Source organism: Urocitellus parryii, chromosome 6 (assembly GCF_045843805.1).
Source record: "Urocitellus parryii isolate mUroPar1 chromosome 6, mUroPar1.hap1, whole genome shotgun sequence".
Taxonomy (NCBI): Eukaryota; Metazoa; Chordata; class Mammalia; order Rodentia; family Sciuridae; genus Urocitellus; species Urocitellus parryii.
The window spans coordinates 100,227,959-100,244,064 of NC_135536.1; the positions used below are offsets into that span (position 1 = coordinate 100,227,959).

Below are 16,106 nucleotides of genomic sequence, written 5' to 3' on the forward strand. Positions count from 1 at the left end.
GAATCCCAATGCTCCATGTCTGTCTGGACCATTCTGAACATTTCTTCCCCTGCAGGCTGAATGCTTTATGGAAAATAGAGGCCAGAACAGGTGGAACATGAAAACAGAATTTATACCTTCATTTGTCATTCAACAAATATTTATTTGCTGAGCACATATTACATGCTGTAAATTTTACTAGGCACTAAAAATACAATAATTACTAAGATGCACTATCCCATTCCACCCTCCAAAAAAAGAACCTTGGACTTTGTTAGGAGAATTCAAGGGATTAAAGAGATAAGACTCACGGGAGAGAAATAACAATCTTTTTAAACTTAAAAATATTCTTTAAATGAAAGTTGTAATTATTATATCTTGATCTGCAGTAGTCCAAATAAACTCCAATCTCTGGATTCTCATTGTGTAAATCAAGCTCAAAAGTAAGATTTTTTTAAATTATTTATTTTTAGATGTAAACATCACAACACAATGCCTTTATTTTTATGTGGTGCTGAGAATTGAACCCGGGTCCTGCTAATGCTAGGCGAGCGCTCTACTGCTGAGCCACAATCCCAGCCCCCAAAGTAAGATTTTTATTTGAATTTATTTTAATTCAGTAAAAGCAACCAGTTTTCGAGTACCAGATAACAAAGATGACTGAATGATTAAAGTGCTAGCCCTTTATTTTCAGCATGTAGATATTGCATGATTCTCTCCCTAACCATCTCTGCAATTAGCGTTAACAAATTGGATTTAATAGAAAATTAAAAGAATAAGGAGGGCTAGAAGGGCAATTTGTATTGAAGTGATTTAATAAATATTATTAAGAATCCAGCACTACGACCACATAAAGTCTGGCTAACAGATGAGCTTGTGAAATTAAGGAAGAAACTATCAAGGTGGTTTTGAGAGGTTTCTGGGCTGGCAATCCATGTCAAAATGAAATACGGGTCCCAGCAGGTGCTCCTTGTTAACTTTGTTCCCGAGAGCATTAAAGAGATCAGAGGGTCACTCATATACTGCCAAATCTCCTTTTAGAATAACCTCTCTCTGAACCTAGAGAAAACTTAAGAACAGATACATGACACAGCCAGGAGGGAAAGAAATTGTTTCACTAAAACTGCCATCCTCTATAATAAGGCCATGTCATTATTTTGTTGTGATCACTCTGACTTGCTCACACCTGTCATAACAAACCATAATTCAATGTAGTCACTAGAAAACTTCTTTTTCCACTCTTCTTGCTTTTTGGTCTTTATTATTCTCATTTTTTTGATTGACACCTAATGTACATATTTATGTGGTACTATGTGATGTTTCGATTCATGTATGCATTGTAATGATCAACTCAGGATAATTAGCATACTTATCAAGTTTATCATTTCTTTATAATGCAGTCAAAAGTCTCTCTTGCAGCTATTTTGAGATACACAATGCACTATTGTCATATACACCCCGATGTGCTTTAGGACCAGAACTTATGCCTCTTAAAAGTAACATGGTAGCCCTTAACCAGCCTGTCCCCTTTCCTTCTTCCTGATACTGGAAACCTAACCTCTTAAACCCAGACCATCTTCCCTCATCTGTTACTTGACAGATTGACAGAGTAGTCCTCAGAGTCCTCAAGCATTTCTCTTGATTTTGTTGTTGTTGTGTAGTAGGGATTAAACCCAGGACACTTTACCACTACATCCCCAGCCATTTTTTGTTTGTTGTCTTTTAATCTTGAGACAGGGTCTCACTAAGTGGCTTAGGGCCTCGCCAAATTGCTGAAGCTAGCCTTGAACTTGCAGTCCTCCTGTCTTATCCCTCCAGCCTCTGGGATTACAAGTGTGCACCACCATGTCTGGCTTGGCTTCCTCAGGCATCTCTTGCACATGTCTCACTAAGGATGCTCTGTTCCTATCACTTGAGGTCAATGGGTACTGAATTCAGTTAATTGAATGTGTATTCATAGTGGTGAACTGTGGTTCTCTATGAATGAGGTCATGTGAACAGCCAAAAGGAAAAGAGAGTGGGGCAGGGTAAAAAGGCAGTATTAAGAGAATAATGTTCTGAACATAGATTGTCTCATTTCTTATATTCTCCACACATTCCTACTTTGTACAGTTGTACAGTTAGGCAGCTCATAGATGAAGTTAATAAGCTCCAGATTTCTTTACAAGTTATTTCTCCTCTTGTTTTCTCTGACTTGGTTAATAGAATTCAGGTGCTTAAGGCAGAAATGTGAAAGTCATCTTGGACTTCCATCTTCTTCCTCCATATTTTTTGGGGTGTCAAACATGATTTATGATATATCTTTTAAATGTTTTCTCCATTTGTCCTGTCCTTTTCACTTCTTGATTCAGAATTTTTCTTACCTAGTCTATTAACAATTGTCTTTTTTTAAATGAATATCTTCAGAAGGGAGTTGCTTCAGACAAAATAACTTCTAAAAGTGCTACACTTCAATCTCAATGTTGCTCCAAAACCATGACACATTATATAGGTGCTGGTTTTTCTCACTTTGAAAAGAAACAAGGTGCACTATGTTCTAAAATTCTGTAGTTAGAAGGACAAGGACCTTGTTAGCAATCCATAAAGTTGAGGGATAGTGTGCCGTGTAAGCGAGAAGGGAAGAAAATGTCTAAGAGAAAAGAATGACATGTCATTCATATGAGACTTGGAGATGTGATTTAAAGTAAAACAATACAGAGAAACAGAAATCCAAACTTTGCTACATCTTCACTAACTAAAAACTACACTGAATGAATTTCAAAAGATGAGGCATTCTTTTTTCTTTCCCCCTTTAGTTGTCTAAGCTAAAGAAACTAACATATCTCAAAGGCATTTAGTTGATTTGAAGCACAATGACAGTGGGATTCACTGCATACTCTTTAATTAGGATGGGAGACAGTTACTGATGTTCTTCAAATTTTTGAAACCAAGTAAGAAACACCAATTTATACACTGCAAGTGACACTTCTAGCATAACATTCTTGCACATCTAAATGGAATAAGGAAAGATGGCATAGTCTCTCTCTGAAAATGGTCATCCATGTTCTTGAAGAGAATCTCTCTAAGGAGGAATTTTTAAAAAGAAACAAAAAAGCAGAGTAGCATTGTTAGAGCTAGGGCACATTTGTCTGCAATAGAGAGGACAATGTGTTTTATTTCTGACAACACAGTGGATTATCCAAGTGAGCACCATAGCTCTACAAAGTGATTTAGGGAATTCAGGGACTTTACTGTAATGCTAGGTTCAGTAAGGAATTTTTCAGTGTTTCTCAAGTTATATATTTTAAGTTTGACGGGCCTTATAAGGTGAATAGATTCTGGTAAGTGGAAAGGTTGGAGAAAATTGAACTCTTCAAAATAAAAGAAAGAGCAAGAACCCAGAGAAGATTTTGAGAAATGTCTTGCAACACTTCCCAGATTGAAAGCCAGCTTGAGGGTTTGGCAAGTGCTGAGATCAGATTTGGATTTATTAAACAACTCTGGGAACAACATTTAGAAGTTGGAAGGGGAAAACAAGAAACAAGAGCACAACTTACTCAGAGATGATTGTACTATACTAGACTAGAAAAAGTCTGAATCAGGAAGTGAAAAGAACAGGAAAAAATGGAGAAAACATTCTAGAGATATTCTTCAGTCATATTTAATATCCAAGTAAATATGGAAGGAAGAACACAGAAGTCGAAGGTGTCTTTAATAATCATGTCATTAACCAAATCAGCAAAAACAAGAGGAGAAATACTAAAAGATGGCCATGTAATAAGTTCCATTTTTGATATGCTGCTGTGACTGAGATTTGTGTGCACTACCAAAGTGGAAAAATCTTAGGCACTCAAGAATACAGACCTAATGTTCAGGCATTATATTAAGACTATGAATAATAAATCTGGGAGTCATAAGCATGCAGGTAGTTGAAGCCATAGCCATGAATGTTATTGCTCAAAGAGAAAATGTAGATTCAAAAGAAGACTAGAAAGGAAAAATAATATGTCAGCAGTACACAGAGGACTTATGGCAACAAGCGACACAAATCTTCAGAGAAGCAAGAAAATAAGAGCTTGAGAAATCGAGTAAAGTACAGTGTGACTTAAGCCTGAGTAGGATAAATAAGGCCACTGCATTCGGCAATTAAGAGATCATTGGTGATCTATATGTGACGATATCAGTAGTGTATTCACAGCAAAAGTACGTCATAGAGGATTAATGAATATTTCAGAGAGAAGGATGTGGAGTCAACACATTTTGTGCTAAATATCCTAAGCAGTTTGAAGGTCAAGGTATTAGCTACATGTCAATGAGGGAGAAGTTCCAAATAAGTTGAGTATTCTGTCATTAGTTGTTCAATGTTTTTTTATTTTAACATAAATGTTTTTGGAGCATATTTATATGATGAGGCATCAATAAAGGAAACAATAGAGGGATTGAAGATGAAGAGAAAGGGATAATGGATGGAACAAAACCTGGAAGGAACCATGAGCTCAAATTAAACATTTTTCTTAAAAATAAGGCTTTCTTCTTCATAGAAATAGGGATGAAATTTGCATTTATTAAAGTATTTAATTTAAAAATGTTAAAATATCTAATACAAAAATATTAAGGAATTTATGCAAAAGTATTAAAGTATTTAATGCAAAAAAATTAAAGAATTTAATTTAAAAATATTAAAAAGAGTGAACCCTTTTTAATGTATAAACATCAGACCCATTTTCTAGGGAAATGAGGGCCAGGCAATAACCTTCTTTCCTGATCTGTACTTCTTTAGATGAGCAGATAATAGCATCCTAATACTGATAAGCTGAACACAAGGCCAGGCAGCCTAGTAACTTAGAGAAAAGAAAGGAAATGAGATAGTAGTAAAAACTGTGGAAAAGAAAGAAAACTCACACTAAAGATCTTTTAACTTCTTCCATGTAAAGTCTGTTTTATAAGAATTTGTATCACTGTATCTGAAGAGTCTCAATGCCACTTTGTAGCCCACTGCCAATAACCCTAGCAAGATCTTGGTGGTCGATTTAGCAATTGCTGTTTAAAGAAAGTGAAAGAAGGTATATTTTCTTTAGATGCATAAGGAAACAATCTGTGCTGGAAAAGAAAACCCATACATACACAACACATACAGAGTTGGTTTGGTAATCATGTTTCCTCAACTAAACAAATTTCAGGGCATAATCTAACATGGTCTGGCAATAATAACATAAATATTTGAAATCAACGCTAACTTGGTAAATACAGGATATGGTGTTGTAAGGAAATAAGTGATTTCAAAGGCAATGGGATTCTGTTAATAGTTGATGCCAGGTTATCTGTCCCAGGAGAAGCAGCCTCTGGAGAACAGAGCTGCTCCTGTCTGCTCTCAACTCCTTCCTCAAACATTTGGTAAATCCCTCAGCATGAAGGACATTGGGACAGACACCCATACTAGAAAAGTAAGGTAAAATTCTATAGAAGAGATAGGCATGTAAGAAAATAGTTATGAGAGCACTATATGCATATTAATAGGGGAAAAAAAGGACCATTAATGTAGAAGCTAAAGCTTCTATTACAGGGAGGAATGTTGGAGGGAAGATTTGCAAAACAAAGCGCTAAGTAATTTGCATTTTAAAGGAAAAGTGAGGCTTAAGGAAAAAGAACTTAATAGACAACTTGCCTGTTGCTCTCTTTCCTAGACAAGTTATTTATATTCGAAAGCACAAAGTGGTAAAAGCACAATGTGTAAAAGCTCAGTGACTACCTATATATGACTATGTTTTATTTTGCTCATGAGAACTATACTTCACTGGCCTAGATTTTAGAATTCCCAAACCTTTCCTAAAGTGGGAATGAAACCTTAAATTATAAATTAGAATTTTACCCAGTACCTTTAAATTGTCATTGACTGTATTCCCCTTTACATGGAAACTTGGTTTATTTAGCCAGCTTATTATGTTGTTGAGTTACACAAGCTAATTCTGTCTATGCTATAGAATAAATGATTATAATGATTTTCAAATGCTTAAAATTTTTTTCTGTTCCTTTTATTTTTAATAATAACTTTAAGTAATAAAACAATAACCCAAGTTTATTTTTATTATTATCACATAAGTTGGCTATGTTTCAAAAATTGCTGAAAAATATTATGTAGCTTTTTACTCTTTTAAAGTAGCTAATAATTTTTAAAATATGCCACTTGTAATTTAGGCAAAAAAATCTTAAATCTCATTCTATTATTTCTTAAAACTTTAGAAGGTTTGTAGGAGTAATTTGGGCACATATAGAAATGCAGAAAGACTCGAGTATTGGTAATTTTGTTGCCTAACAAGATTACCTTATAATTGGATAAATATGATATACATGCCATTTTTCTCATTGTTGCAAAAGACATGTAATTTTCAAGAGTCATACAATTGGCATTAGAATTGCTGTGCCTATCTTAGTGGTATTATTTGGATCAGAAATTGAAACTAAAATTTTCCCTTTTGGCTTGTTTTTCATTTGACCTGGTTATATGACCAAATAGGTTCCCTTTGAACCTACTTAGAAATGAATTAAAACAAAGCATTAAAGCTGTCATCAAATGTTCAAATTACTGTCATCTTACAATTTCAGATTTTGAAGTAATAACCAGTTATTTGAGAAGAACTGTGAGTCACTAAATACCTAAGATAGATTCAATAGTTTTATGGGAAAATAACAATTTCATCCAAGTCACCTACATAATTTTGTTTCTATAATTTCAAAGCTATTATACTAACAGGTAGACAAACCACCTTAGTGTGTACATAAAACTAATATGAAAACTAAATACACATTTTTAATTTTAATTAGGTATATATGACAGCAGATTGATTTTGATTCATTGTATACAACTGCAGCACAACTTTACATTTATCTGGTTGAACACGATGTAGTATCACACCATATGTGCATTCACACGTGTACCTAGGTTAATCATGTCCATCTCATTCCACCATCTTTCCTACCCCCATATCTCCTCTTCACCCTTCTCTCCCCATTGCCCCACCAAAGTTCTTTCATTTTTCCCATGTCCCCCATCCATTATGAATCATCATCCACTTACCGAGGAACATTTGGCCTTTGGTTTTTTGGGATTGGCTTACTTAGCATGATATTTTCCAACTCCATCCATTTACCTGCAAATGCCATAATTTTATTCTCTTTTTATGTTGAGTAATATTCCATTGTGTATATATACTACAGTTTCTTTTTCCATTCATCTATTGAAGGGCATCTAGATTGCTTCCACAGTTTAGCTATTGTGAATTGAGCTGCTGTAAATATCGATGTGGCTGCATTACTATAGTAGGCTGATTTTAAGTCCTTTGGGTATAGACCAAAGAGTGGGATAGCTGGGTCAAATGGTGGTTCTAGTCCAAGTTTTCTAAGGAATCTCCATACTGCTTTCCAGATTGGTTACAACAATTTGCAATCCTACCAGCAATGTATGAGTATGCCTTTTCCCCTACATTCTTGCCAACATTTATTGTTGTCTGTATTATTGATAACTGCCATTCTGACTGGCATGAGATGACATCCTAGAGTAGTTTTGTTTTGCATTTCTCTAATTACTAGAGATATTGAACATTTTTTCTTATATTTGTTGATTGATTGTATATAATTGTAGAGATATCAATTGCTCATTTGTTGAATTAGTAAACATGAACAGCAGGTACAGGTCTCCTGTTTCTGTCTAGTGACAGCAATAAATATCAGTTCATAGTGTATGATAGAAATGAAGCTTAAAGTACTACAAACTAATTCTTATAATTTTGTAAGCAATTCCATGAGAAGGAGTAAACTAGTAGTTAGAAAAGTTTTTGTTTGTTCGTTTTATTTTTTAGCAAAGGGGCTGGTCAAAACTCGATTGTTTTAGTCAGCTAACTTCTTAGAAACCAAAGTACAGTAGGGGTCTAGCTTAGTGGTAAAGCACCCCTGGGTTCAATTCTCAATACCTAAATACATAAATAAAATGCATACTACCCAGACAAGAACAAAATCAGATCCAGTCATCTAGAGAGATCACTGGCATTCTTTTTGTCTATTGTCCCATGACCACCCTCACTAGGGAGATTTGGGAGATGCAAAGATGAGGAAGTGGCCTGGTAAAGTTGCAGCTCTAGTATATTAGACACATAGAAGTGTTCCTTTCCTGGAGATTAGTGCTCTATCTGACATGCATGTAGCAAAAACTTGCTCTCAAAATGTGGGCTCTCTCTTCACCTCATTGATTATTTCTTTTGCTGAGAAGAAGCTTTTTAGTTTGAGTCCATCCCATTTATTAATTCTTGATTTTATATCTTGCTCTTTATTTGTCTTGTTAAGGAAGTCAAGGCCTAATCTGACATGATAAAGATTTGTGCCTACGGTTTCCTCTCTTAGGCAAAGGGTCTCTTTTCAAATTCCTAGGTCCTTGGTCCACTTTGAGTTGAGTTTTGTGCATGTGAGAGATAGGGGTTTATTTTAATTTTGCTACTTAGGGATTTCTAGTTCTCCCAGTACCATTTGTTGAGGAGGCTATCTTTTCTCCAATATATGTTTTTGAAGCCTTTGTCTAGTATGAGATAACTGTATTGATGTGGGTTTGTCTCTGTGTCTTATATTTTGCACCATTGGTCTACATATCTATTTTGGTGCCAATACCATGCCATTTTTCTTACTATAGCTTTGTAGTATAGTTTAAATTCTGGTATTGTGATGCCTCCTGCTTCACTTTTCTTGCTAAGGATTGCTTTGTCTATTCTGGGCCTCTTATTTTTCCAAATGAATTTCATTGCTTTTTCTATTTCTGTAAGAAATGACTATGGGATTTAAATTGGAATTGTATTGCAATTTCTATGGCCATTTTGACAATGTTAATATTGCCTATCCAAGAGTGTGGGAGATCTTTCCATCTTCTAAAGGCTTCTTCAATTTCTTTCTTTAGTGTTCTGTAGTTTTCATTATGGAGAGCTTTCACTTTTGTTATGTTGATTCCCAAGAAATTTTTTTTTTTGAGGCTATTTTGAATGGGATAGTTTTCCTAATTTCTCTTTCAGAGGATTCATCACTGATGTATAGAAATACACTTGATTTACGGGTATTGTTTTCATATCCTGATACTTTGTTGAATTCATTTATTCATTCTAGAAGCTTTCTGGTGGAGATTTTTGGATCTGCTAAGTATAGAATCATGTAGTCAGCAAATAATGATAGTTTGAGTTCTTCTCCTATTCCTATCCCTTTAATTTCTTTTGTCTCTCTGATTGCTCTGGCTAGAGTTTCAAGGACTATGTTGAATAGAAGTGGTGAAAGAGGGCATCCCTGTCTTGTCCCAGTTTTTAGAGGAAATGCTTCCAATTTTTGTGCATTTAGAATGAAGTTGGCCTTGGGCTTAGCATAGATAGCTTTCACAATGTTGAGGCATGTTCCTACTATCACTAGTTTTTATAGTGTTTTGAACATTAAAGGGTACTGTATTTTGTCAAATGCTTTCTCTGCATCAATTGATAAAATCATATTAATCTTATCTTTAAATATATTGGTGTGATGAATTGTATTTACTGATTTCCATTTGTTGAACCAAACATGCATCCCTGGAATGAACCTCACTTGATCATGATGCACTATATTTTTACATTTTTTGTACACAGTTTGCTAGAATTTTATTGAGAATTTTTGCATCAATGTTCATCAGTGATATTGGTCTGAATTTTTTTTTTCCTTGATGTGTCTCTGCCATGTTTTGGTACCAGGATGATACTAACTCTGTAGAATGAGTTTGGAAGGGTTCCTTCCTTTTCTATTTCATGGAATAATTTGAGGAGTGTTGGTATTAATTCTTCTTTGTAGGCCTTGTAGAACTCAGTCGTGAATCTGTCTGGTCCTAGGCTTTTCTTGGGTGGTAGGCTTTTGATGGCATCTTCTATTTCCTTGCTTGAAATTGATCTGTTTAAATTGTGTATGTCCTCTTAACTCAGTTTGGGCTGATTATATGCCTCTAAAAATTTGTTGGTGTCTTCAAGGTTTTCTATTTTACTGGAGTATAAATTTTCAAAATAGTTTCTAATTGTCTTCTCTATTCAATAGTGTCTGTTGTGATATTTCCTTTTTCATCACAAATTTTAGTAATTTGAGTTTTCTCTCTCTCCTTCTTTTCCTTAGGGTGGCCAAGAGTTTGTCAATTTTATTTATTTTTTCAAAGAGCCAGCTTTTTGTTTTGTCTTTTTTTTTTTGAATTGTTTCTTTTGTTCTAAATACATCTTTTAAATGAGAACTCCCCCACACTCCCCCCCCCCCCACCTCCACCATCTCTTTTTTCAGAGCCATTCTTTTGAGGTACAGAAATGTGAGCAGGGAACTGCTACTTATAACTTCAGGGAGCAAAGAGTCTGCAGAACACCAAATGGGAATCTCTTTCTTAATTCCATTTTTCCAACCTTTTTATACAATTGAAATCAAATTAAATTTGGAATTAGAGGAGTAATAAGAAAATATAATAATAAATTTCCAGCTTGCATTGGTCCCTAGGATTGGAGCAGGCAGTTCACAAATGTTTTCTTCATTAAAGTTTAAGAAGCCATGATTTGTTAGGCTGATTGAGTTTAAATGCTATCAGTCTTAGGTTTTTTTAAGTAAGTACATACCATCTATTTGCCTTTGAGCATCACTGCCCTGCAGCTGATAATACCTGAATAGAACTCTCGGGAATGTATGGAGACTCCAGGTGTTGTAATTTTCCCATTCCCAAAAGAGTCTTATACTATGGCAGCCTGTGTGTCTGTGTGCAAGGGCAGTGAGCACATCTGATACTAAAAAACAACAACAACAACAAAAAAAAAATCCAGATGGCTCTGATAGAGGGGCAGAAATTGAGCAATCCTAAAAATTACCTAGAGTTGAGTTGAAACTGACATCAAGGATTGATGTGATATAATCAGAAAGTCTCAGATGACAAATGCAATTTTTGATTTTCATTTCAATGTTTTTAGTCATGTTCCTACAGTCTAGAGCTACCCAGCTGATAAGAATGTGAATAATACTTCCTCCTAACCATTTCTTAGCATTATAAAGTACTCTTGGAGGATTATAGAATTTAGGTCAAGAATTTAGGTAAACTCAGGGGACCTTCTTGGTCCTGGACTAGGTCCCAAGAGATTAAACTGACATTGGGTCCTATATTTATTTGATATGCTTCTTAGATTGTCTCATTTACAGTAAGCCATGCTTGAATTTTTTACTTTCAAAAGTTGTCTTTATCCCTTCCATTTCTTTTCAGTAGATCAGCTTGTGTAAGAACTATAGATATTAATGGTAGCAAACTAAATTTCTGAAGGATGAAGGAAGGAAGATTGACTTGCATTTTAATTTCAGAGAATATTCCAGGTTGCCTTTCACATGAATTTCTCTCTGCTTGATACAATACATCTATTATAAAGTTTTCATTTTGTTTACAAACAAAAACATGATTTTCTACGTACTTGGTGAAGTATGTGTTGAACTTACACGTTAATTGTAAAAATAAATTCAAGCTAGAAGATTGGTAGGCTATTGTTTGTGTTTACTTATAGTAAGCTATTTGGTAATATTTACTAACAATATTTTAAGAACAATAAGATAAAAAGAAAAATGGTCTTCTAAACTTTGCACTGTATAAGTGAGCATCACAATTAAATTATCTTGATTTGGTTATTTTTCTTTTACCCCCAAATTTGCTTATGAGATTATCTCTAAATTCCACATAATTGAGGTCCTGAAGAAAAATAAAATGTTAAGATTTGAATCTTGAACTCCAAGTTACAAATGACACCATGGAAGTGAAGTCAGACCTATTAACTCCAGAAAAACATGGAAGTATGTAGATAGTTTGTTTCTCCCATTAATTTAAAATTCTAAAGTTGGGAAAATATACTTTCCAAGAATGAGCAATATGAATACAAGTTTAGCATCCCTAATCCAAAATGTTCCAAGCTCAAAATTTTTTGAGTGTCATGACAGTACTCAAAAAGTTTTAGATTTTGGAGCATTCCAAGTTTCAAATTTTGGGATAACAAATGCTAACACAGTAAAGTCTAAGCAAATATTCTAAAATATGACAAACTCTGAAATCTGAAACATTTATGGTCTCAAGCATTTTGGATCAGGTATACTCAACATGTTCTCAAAAGTTAACTTTTAACTGAATTTATATTTCTAGTGGGTCTGTTGCTTTACAGTGATATTGAAAACTAAAATATATTTTGAAGCAACACATATATTTAACTACTGTATAACATGTTAGGCTTTCTAAATTATGAAAATATAGTACTCTGGATGATGTTTTGGTCTTGTCTTGAATCCCATTGCTGTAATCAACAAAACTTTGCTATCTAGCCTTATTTGTAAGCATGCCATGCGATTCAATAAATTTTTCATATGCAAGAACTCCCTCCCCTATTCTTCAAAATTTCCTAAACTTTTTGATTTGATTTCAAAGGCAAAAAGAGAGGGAAAATTATGTATGTGTCGTTTGAATATAAGAAGAAAATGCTTCTAATAGAAACAAAGGCATAATTCTCAAAACTCCAAAGTAACATTGTTTATGATCTTTCTGCAGCTGGATCCCGAAGCTAGTACCATTCTAAAAGAACTTCAAGTTAAACTCAGTGGGGTTCTGGATGAGCTCAGTGTCACATATGGAGAAAGGTAAGTGGCCTGAGTAGTTATTATCTAAATGTGTTAGATTTAATTTGTAATATCCATGCCTTCAGTGATATTCCTCTGACTAAATCCTTTTAGCTTCCAAACCTGATATAAGTATAGCCTCCTCTGAAAACTCTTTTGTGACCCCTCCCTCTAATAGTGATGCCATGCTGAATAATCCCCAGAACTCTAGGTATCTTTCATTTGGGTACCACTTGCAACACTGTGCTCTACATTTCAATTTACTGGTCTAGTTTCCATCACTTTCTTCTGTGCTCCTTAAGGGCTGGAATCATATCTTATACCTGTCTGCAATCCCAGCATGTAGAGGTTGGCAATTGGCTATTGAAAGTACGGAGAAAGGGAAGGAGGAAGGAAAAAATTTTACACATGAAAGAAATACAGGTTGTGCTCCTGGCATACATGTCGATGTGGTTGTGCTTCAGAATGCCTGAATCCCTAACCCTGTATCAAATGAAGTCAAGATTCTCCATTTTAAGGCTTAGGAATCTGATTGCAACTCTCCCATAGGCAGGAGTTTGGAAACTACTGACATATCTACATTTTCTCCATATTAAAAAAAAAAGTCAACTTAATCTGTACATGGTATGGTTATAAAGCAAGAGAAGTTCACCATAAACAAATTTGATTTTGGTCCTGTGCAAGAAGCATCTCATTATCAAATGTTAAAACAGATAGAAACAAATACATCTTTGAAGAAGTTCATTAATTTACTATAGAATTTGATTTAAATATTAGTTCAATACATGTTGACTTACCAATTTAAACTATGTGTTCAGTTTTCCAATGAAAGTATAAAGGTTTCTTCAATGGCAGGGACTATCTCTTTAAACACTACTCATTACTTAACATGTTGTAGAGAGACACATTTGTTCATTACCAATGCCTTTTTTAATCAGAAAGACTAAACAGAAGCAACACTGAAAACATCATTTTTTCCCCTCAAATACAAGAATAAAACACAGTTAAAAAAAAAAAAACATACTTATCCTTCTCTTGATAATCAGAGTTGTGTGAACAACTCCTTTAGCCAAGTGGTGTCCTCCTTATGGAGACGACCTTCACAGCTCAGGTGCTGAGCAGGAGACTCAAGCCAAATGGGAGATTAGGGTAGTTGATGCCTCTGCTCAGTTCTGTTAGCTGATCTGCATGACCTTGCCTATTTGGCCTGAATGTTAATCGGCAACAGGAAGGTAGTTGTACCTGGAATTGGAGAGGCAGCAGTTGTTCACAAATGTGGGGTGTCACTGGCTCTGACACTTAGTGATGGGGCTTTAGCTCAGTCATTTCAGGCTTACCTCTGATCTGGTTGTACATTAATGTGTGCTTAACAGAAATAATGTTGCCTTCAGCTACAAGCAATAGGAGGGATTGTTTAGCAAAGTTAGGGTGAGAAAAAACGAGTCAAGATTAGCTAGAAAAGTGTTCAGAACTTCACAAGAAATAAACAGAACGAGAATATAAATAAAGCATACTAAATTACTCCTTGTAAAAGTGCTTTTTCTTGTATTTTGATTTTTTTTTTTGAAAGGGAAGAATGTTTTGTTTGCAAAGGCTAACCTATGAATTTAGATTAAAAAAAAAAAAAAGACAGATGTCAATTCTGAAAGAAGGAGTGGGGCCATTAGAAGGGTATCTGAAGTGTTTTAGTTGTATGAGTTTGGATATTTTAGCCTAGATATTGAAACCCTTGGCAACCCATGACCCATTCCTTCATTATTTTTTAAGTATAGAAAATAATTTAGCATTTTATTCATTTAGGACTATTTGGATTATTAGAGTAAACAGGCCATATGTCACACTTTCCTTATAAAAAGAATAATTATTATATGCCCGTTGCTATGATACGTCACACGTGCAATGGATGGCAAGTCCACAGTGATCAGTGTGATTTGTTGCAAAGCCAAACTAGATAAATTCAGTCTCAACTGATCCTTCTTCAGGTCTAAATTAGCAATATAAAGCTTTAAAAATAAGTACATAATTAACTCAAAAATCAGTTTGATTTTATAATATTAAGAAAAACAATCAATTATTCTACTATATATACCAGCTAGGATGACATTGCCGTAAAGCCAGAGAAGAGACAAACCACACATTTGAAACATGGGTAACTGGGTTCCTGATGCATGACTACAGGAGTTCACTTCAGTGATTTATTAAAGATGTTCTTAAAATTTTCAAAACTTGTGCCACTTAGATTTCTGCTTTCACGCATATTTTTCAATTTTTTGTTTGTTTCTTTGCTGTGTCTTTCTTACTGATACCTTTAGTACCAGAGGCTGGCTGGATTAAATATACAGAGGACTCGGGAATATTTCATAGGAATTCTTCAGAGTATTTGACTCCTTGGGTGCTAGCAAAGTCTTTTATTATTTAGTGGCACTACTTCTATTCAAGCTAGTTAATAAAAACTTTTCCAACCAGGAAGGAAGGAAGGGAGGGAGGGAGGGAGGGAGAGAGTGAAAGAATTTTTTGGTGAATTTACTAAAACAATTGATAGAGACAAAGGCTTCTTAGGTGAAATGCAGGTGTTTGTTTACCCTGGTCTCTTGTAATGGTATTGTCCATGAAATACTGAGAATACTTCTTCCATATGCTTGATCCCACACACAGAGCTGGCTTATGATTGAGTTTACAATATAGATCTGTTTAAGAACCTACTTTTCACATATTTGAAACAAAAGAAAGTAGTTATTTAAAAGATAATTCTTATTAAAGCCATCAGGATCATTGATGACCTAGTGGAAAATCAACCAGTTAGAAATTTCTAATATTGTTTGCCTTTTGTTTCTATCCTGTCAAGTCTCTACTCCATTAGCCCCATTAAGTACGCATACCATCACAAAGACCCAGACCTTGCCCACTTTCCCTACCATTCCCTTTTCCTCCCTCCCTTGCAACTGCTACCTGATAAGAGGCCAGACACAGGTGCAGCCAGATAAAAGCCAAATAGCCAGGATTAATTCCTCTGAATGAGAGCTTGGAAGAGCTTATTCCATTGAAACCTGATAACCATAAAGATAGATAAGAAATGAGTCATACCCAGAGGGTTCAGCAGAGATCCAAAGATCAAGGAACCAATACAAATGGCAAGTCTAGAGGGGTAAGAATGATGTTCTCAACAGTACAGAAAACCAAGGAGAAGTCAGGATCCAAAGATGGAGACTGGCCGGGCATGGTGGTGCACACCTGTAATCCCAGAGACTGGAGAGGCTGAGTCCTGAAGATGACAGATTGGAAGCCCACTCTAGCCACTTAGTGAGACAGTAACTGTTCAAAAAAAGGGGTGGAGGGGGAGGCTGGGGACATAGCTCAGTGATAAAATACACCTGGGTTCAATCCCCACAACAATTAAAAAAAAAAACATGGGAGACAAGCCAAACATAATGGTAGAAGTAGAATCAGATCTTGAATATATGCCCCAGATTATGGACCAGTGTGTTTACAAATCT

General features: G+C 35.0%; 1 protein-coding gene across 2 annotated transcripts in view; it reads left to right on the forward strand.

Moving 5' to 3' along the window:
* Unc13c (unc-13 homolog C) overlaps positions 1–16,106 on the forward strand; it is a 544,151-nt gene that overhangs the window by 446,828 nt on the left and 81,217 nt on the right. For both annotated transcript variants that reach the window (XM_026391056.2, XM_077799599.1), the window contains one exon: positions 12,545–12,633. In XM_026391056.2, the coding sequence (XP_026246841.1) occupies positions 12,545–12,633 (89 nt within the window). The remainder of the gene's footprint in view (positions 1–12,544; positions 12,634–16,106) is intronic.